The 6,634-nt window shown below is 27.0% G+C and overlaps 1 protein-coding gene across 2 annotated transcripts; it reads right to left on the bottom strand.

The window, feature by feature from the left end:
* Nucleotides 1-5,235: 5,235 nt before the first annotated feature.
* Nucleotides 5,236-6,623, bottom strand: LOC111680098 (salivary glue protein Sgs-3-like). 2 transcript variants are annotated; one of them, XM_023441720.2, is made up of 3 exons: nt 6,473-6,623; nt 5,801-6,266; nt 5,236-5,612 (listed from the first exon to the last, which is right to left on the bottom strand). In XM_023441720.2, exons 1-3 carry the CDS (start codon nt 6,473-6,475, stop codon nt 5,470-5,472), a joined length of 612 nt encoding a protein of 203 aa, XP_023297488.2. In that variant the 5' UTR covers nt 6,476-6,623; the 3' UTR covers nt 5,236-5,469. The 2 variants fall into 2 exon arrangements, with proteins under 2 accessions (XP_023297488.2, XP_046805200.1); XM_046949244.1 differs by having other exon boundaries at nt 5,801-6,235; nt 6,473-6,591.
* Between the last annotated feature and the right edge of the window lie 11 nt (nt 6,624-6,634).

Here is a 6,634-nt window from a genome sequence, read left to right on the forward strand (position 1 = left end):
TATTTTTAAAAATGTTCTATGTGTTCAATAACACAGTTTAGATTTAAACAGTAAAAGATGTGTACACCTTGTATATGAAATGAAATAAAAATTAAAAAAATATGGCTGTAGCTACTTCTATATTCTGTACCACAAAATAGCCACAATTTTCTTTATGTGTATTTTCTTAGAGGTAAATAAATGTAGCATATTATACGATGGAGAATAGTATATATATAAATGTATATCCATGCAGGCATTAGATCAAATAAAACAGCAGCAGCAGTCACTTGAACTTACTTTAAGGTGAAAATGTAATTTTCAATTTTAATCTACTTTTAAAGAGAAAATCATGAACATTTCAAGTGCACCTATGGAATACACTTTCAAGTTGATTATTTAAGTAGAAAAAGTAGGTTGTACTTACTATTTGAAATTAGAATCTGAGATTAAAAAAAATATATGATTTTACTTTGTTTTTCTTTAGCTTAAAACGTAGAAAAAAGCCTACATAATTGGTGAGTTTATTGTTAATGTAAAAGTGTTAGTTATTCTTGCCTAGATTGTAATGTACTATATACATATATACTATAGGCTATACATGACACCAGACTTATAGGCATATAGTTCGATAATGATCTAAATTATTGAGTATACGCCGAGAAAAAACTTAGTTCGACATGGTATGTTATTGTTATTGAAAACATATAATTGTTATTTTCATTCTATTTAAACAATATTGTTGTTACTTTAATCATTTTCATATTCATGGCAATTAACAAAAAATAATTATTTTTTTTTAATAACTAAATAATGATAACGATAGAAAAAATTTTATGTTAAGTACTAAAAACCATTCAAACTTACAAATGTTATGTTGTTATAAATAACCATTATATATTATGTTGTTCTATGTCTGTTGGTATAACAACAAAACAACCTCACATATATTTGTGTGTGTCTGTTGTTTTACGCGACAATAAAATTAATTGAAATAATTCTCATTTGGTTTATAACATTGTATGAATAAGTATAAGTAACGTAACGTTTTTGTGAATCAAATTGAAGTTTGTAAAACTGTAATTTTACAGGGCTATAGACTGTTCTATAGTATGTACTATAGACTTGAATATAGATCGAGGTATAAACATGACTATAGACAGTATTATATATTGAAATATATATTAGACTTTAGAATGGACTATAGCATATAGAGTATAATAGACAATATACTGAACTATATACTGAATTATATACTAGACTATAAACTGGACTTGGATATAGACTGAAGTATTGAATGGTCTAGAGATTAAACTAATAGCTACACTATGAACTGTACTAAAGATTTATAGACCTTTTCAAAAATGTTTACTAAATAAAAATCAATAGTAGCGATTTATTTTGTTCTTCTTTTCAGTTTCTCTCAACCACTTATCAAAAAAATCTAACATTAAGGCTTCTCTCAGTAATAAACTGCAAAAACAGAATTATAAATGCAATTAACTATATCAAAACAAAGTGGACCCGTTATATACCGAATTCTAGACTGGTCTATAGCCTGGAATCTAGTAAGGATAGGCCTTTAGATTTCATTATTGACTGTACTGTAGACTGGGATAAGAACTGGTCTATAGGCTGTATTTTTGAATGGATTATTGTAGTCTGGACTATAATATACATTTTAGGTTCTAAAATAGTCAACTCTAAAGGCTAGACTATATTAGAGACTATTGTCTGTGTATTTGTCCAGACTATAGCATTAACTGTATTGAAATAATCTAGGCAAGTTACTAGACCATGTCCCAGCATATATAGTACATTGATCCATACTAGGTTATAGTCCATTATTTAGATTAGAATGTATGTACTAAGATACACTAGTCGAGAGTCTAAACAATTTTTGACTACCTATAGTCACACCAGAATAATGACTAGCTCTGAATTTAAATCTAAATGTACCTGTAGATTTTAAGATTCGAAGTATATTTCTCCTAAGAAAACTTTCTATTTTACTTTAAAAAATCTATCTTTTTAATACGTAAAATATTGACCCTTTTAAATTGTAATAATTAAATTAATATTTTATATACAAATATAACTTTGCCATATAAAAGAAGAAAATAAAATTAAACTACTTGTATTCAATTTACTAAGGGTTCCGAAGAGAAAACACATTAAAAAAGGACACCCCAAGTTTAAGGTTTTAAAATTAACCTTATAATTCTTCAATAAACCCCCCAAAAATATAAAAATGAAAAGTATAAAAGGAGAATAATAATAATAGTAAGAACTCGATTATGTTATTAACAATTATTGTCAAACAGACTCAAAATCCTTTTTTCCCGGAAATAAAATTATAAAGCCAATAAGCCCCCACCTTTCAAACCTTTGAAGGGCAAAAATCTAAAGACCATAAAAAATACAAGTTTATTGAAGCAAACAACTAATGATAATGGTCTAAAAACCAAAAAACAGCCATTATTTGTGAAAGTACTTTATTTCCATTTAACACATGCTACCACCATCAACCGACCTGCTTATATATACATACATCTATGAGACAAATTTTTGCGGAAAAGGAAGGGAAATTCAACTTACACAATAATTTAAACAAAATTTATGATGGTCTTAAGCAGCAACAAACAAAAATCCCCTGCTTAAAGAAAAAAGTTTAAAAAAAATTTATATGAAAATGTCAACTTAATTTAGGAAAGCGCAGGAAGAACAAAAATTATTTGTAAAGAAAAGGAAAGTTTATTTTAATACTTTAACACAAATTAAAAATTATAGTCATCTTTGTTTCTTTATTTCAGTATGTATTTGTTTTTATTTTTTTTTTATTTTACATCTTAGTGTCCTAGAGAAAAATCTTTTTGAAATTTTTTCTTGATTTCTTTTTGTTGCTGTGCGTCGCAAACACACAACAACTTCATATAAGAAACATCAAAACTTAAACCTTTTAAACGACCTTTTTTCTCTTGGATGTTTGTTTGTGATACTGTACTACTGTGGCTTCTAAATGTCTTTTCCTGTGCCAAAAGAAAAGAAGAGATGACGACGATGAAGATGAAGTAAATAAGTTTGTTCCCAAGTGTAATATTAATGTCTCAATATATTTACATTGTTTTGTTGTTATTCTTTCGGTTTGGTTTTTCACTGAAATTCAATGTGACATTTAGTTACGTTTTTTTTTTCTTCTTAAGTGTCGTCCTTCACTTTGTAACGATGTAATAATCAATTTCGGTTTATTGTGATGTTTGAGACACTAGGTGTCCACATTTACCCATTCATACGATTTTATACTTCTTGATTGTTACTCTTATTATTGTTGTAGCACCGTTACTTGTAAAATAGATGTGGTTGGTTGACTATCGTTGATCGTTGAACTCCGAGTCTTTCCGGTGCGAAAACCCGGTTGTCGTGGGAACGATGCTTCTTAAAACTTTATTCCTGCGATTTTTGTACCCTACACCACTTTAGTGGGGAGGGTATATAGGTTTTGTACTGATGTATGTAATGTATTGGAATATTGGCTTTATACACGCATAGAAAAAACATGGTTGTGGTAACCACGTTGTAAGAGCAACATATTATGATTAAAATTCTGATTGTTGTCTAAATATATTATGGTTTTTGTAACAATTTTAAAATATCATATTATGATTGAATACAGTTGAAATAGTTTATCGTTTGTTATACATGATTATATTATGATCCAATGTGATCAAAATTTCGTTAAGAAATATGTATTGAAATCAAATTTATTTTGATAAATGAATCAATAAAATTATAGTTCCTAAAAAAAAACAAAAAAATAAAAACTAAAAAGTAAAGTTGTTTTGTTGTTGTACCAACAGACAGAACAACATAGCATATAAAGGTTATTTATAACAACATAACATACAAGGGTTATATAACATATAGCAACATAACATATAAGGATTATTTGTAAGTTTAAATGGTTTTAACATGTTTTCATTGTCAACCTAACCTACCATTATTTAGTAATTGAAAAACTAATTATTTTTCAATGAATCATAATCAAATTTATAATTGACATGAAAATGAAAATTATAACAGTAATAACAATATTGTTTAAATAGAATTAAAATAACAATTATATGTTTTTGATAATAACATATTGTTACAGTGAGCATAGTTTAGTTATAGTAACAATGTCGAACTCTGTGTCTACCCACCTTAAAATATACCAATCGGCTTAAAATCATTTTCTGAATCTTTTTACCTAAGTCTGTCCGTCCATAATTATCTTATAAAATAAAACTGTGTAGATTTAAGCCAAATTTTGAAGTCGACTTTTTATAGGGGCGGAGGTCAAATGAGGGCCATCAAGGCTAGTATAGAACTTGGTTTTGCAGCTTTTTGTCGAGATTAGAGTATATTTTACAAAATAATTCCAAGTTGTATGAGGGCTAGGTGAAATAGTGGACTGATCTTAACCATTTTCAATAGGCTTTATCACTGGGACAATAGAAGAACATGTACCAAATTTCAATCTTAATTGCGACCTGTAGTTTGAGTACATGGACCGACGGACATGTAATGTTTTAGAAACCTTTATTATTAAATTTTTTTTTACATACAAACATTAAAATATGCAAGTATATAGAGTATAACTTTTTCCACTATCACCGATTTTTTTTAGCACATATTGTTTTATCTTCATTTTTGGTCTGCAGTATGTAGTAAACAGATTTATGTTTTTTATATCTACTTTTTTTCTTTTTGGGTCAAATTTCGAAATAAGTAAGACAAAAGAAGAATTAAATAAATAAGAAAGGAAAAAAAGTATAATACAAATAACAACAATTTCATTTAAAAAGCATAAATGTCATTGCAAAAGAGAAAAGGATACAACTGAACTGTTAACTCCAAACTGAAAGATACAAGTTGAAAGTAGAACTTGAAGGTGTCAGATGTCAGTCACTTAAACTGCAGTTAAACCATTTATAACAATGACAGTAGTTTAACAATTTTTTTTTTTGTACGAATAACTTGAAAAAAATTCAAAAGATGAGATTAATATTGATGGAGAGAATAGTAAGAGAATTTAAAGGGAAATGAAAAATAAATTAAATTTAAAGGGATTATTATAAATAAAGAATTTTTTCATAAAAGACATTTCATTTCTTTTTCATTAAAATTAAATTTTTAAGTAATTTCCAAAAAAAAAAAAAAATAAATTTTGTTAAGAAAATATATTTTCATATTTTTTGCGTAAATAAAATATAATTGTTTAAGTTTTCATTCATTTTAATTTCTGTTAAATAATATAATTATCACAATTTAAAACAAGTTTTTTTGTCGATGCTTTCTAAATAATTGTCTATTTTAGAGAATTTCTTTATAAATCAATACAATTGTATAAACATGCACTTTTTATATAAATATGTATAAAAATTCTTATTAAAATTTATAATTATTAAATAAACAGTTTAAGATTTTCATACAACACCATTATTATCGCTTTTAAAAACCCTGATAATAATGATTATGATAATAATGATTTTTATTTTTGCAGTAATGGCCATGGACTCTATAACAACCAGCAAATGTGTTAAAATCAAAGCTACAACATTTGAAACATTCAACGGGATAGAAATATTTTGGACCTAAATGGGGGAATAGAAAAAATAGAATATAGTTATAAAATTAAGAATAATTTCCAGATCCTTTATAATATAATACAAAAAAAAACTTAAAAAGATTTGCAAGTAAAATTTTGAAAAATTTCATAACTTTAATTAAACTTTTTAATGCATTCAATGAAAAGTTTAATTGGGTTATGGCAATAACTTACCTTTACAAGTCCATCTCAATTGAGCATAGCCATATTGCTTTTTAAAATAACATTTAAAGCCGCCGGAATAATCAGGATAACTGGGATAAAATGGATAATTGGGAATTGAAGTTGTTGTTGTTGTACTTGTTGACAGAGGCGAATCGGTAGCTGGAGAAGTTGGAATATCATTTCGTATCGTAGTAGAAGAAGCTAAAGTGGTTGTGGGCTCGGGAGTTGTAGTTGCTTTAGTTGTTGTTGTGGTGATCGCTTCTGTTGTAGTTGTCGTTGCTTCTGTAGTTGTTGTGGTAGCTTCCGTTGTAGTTAGTTCTTCTGTTGTAGTTGGTACTTCTGTTGTAGTTGGTTCAGGAGTTGTTGATTCTGTAGTGGTTATAGGCGCCTTTGTTGTGATGTCCAAATCTGGTGGTGGCATATCTTGTGTTACTACAGCCACCACTAATAAATTTAGAATTATTAAGTATTTCATCTTAAAGAAAATAATATATCAATGGCTTTTTATTGTTTATTATTTATTTTTTTTTTGATACACGTATTGAAAAACACAAACAGAAACTAAATGTTAACATTTTATATAAAAATCACTGAGTTTTAAAATATATTTTCTTTTAATTTTTCCAATTTTTTTATTACAATTTTTTTTAAGTTTCTGAATGTTTTTCTTAATCTATTTACCATAGTTTATTTAAATATAAATTTACAATTAATTTGCTTTATCAATTTTATAAAGATTTTTCCGCTGTGTTTTCTTTGGCACGTTTCGTTTAAAACTGAAAACAATTCCATTTGTTTATTTCTTGCGAGAAGCCTTTTCGTTTGATATTTTGTTGTTATACT

Source organism: Lucilia cuprina, chromosome 4 (assembly GCF_022045245.1).
Source record: "Lucilia cuprina isolate Lc7/37 chromosome 4, ASM2204524v1, whole genome shotgun sequence".
NCBI classification, from domain to species: Eukaryota; Metazoa; Arthropoda; class Insecta; order Diptera; family Calliphoridae; genus Lucilia; species Lucilia cuprina.

Coding starts and splice junctions, on each gene's coding strand:
- LOC111680098 (XM_023441720.2), bottom strand. Junction 5,613..5,800: donor ATTGAGATGGACTTGTAAAG/GTAAGTTATTGC, acceptor TCCCCCATTTAG/GTCCAAAATATTTCTATCCC.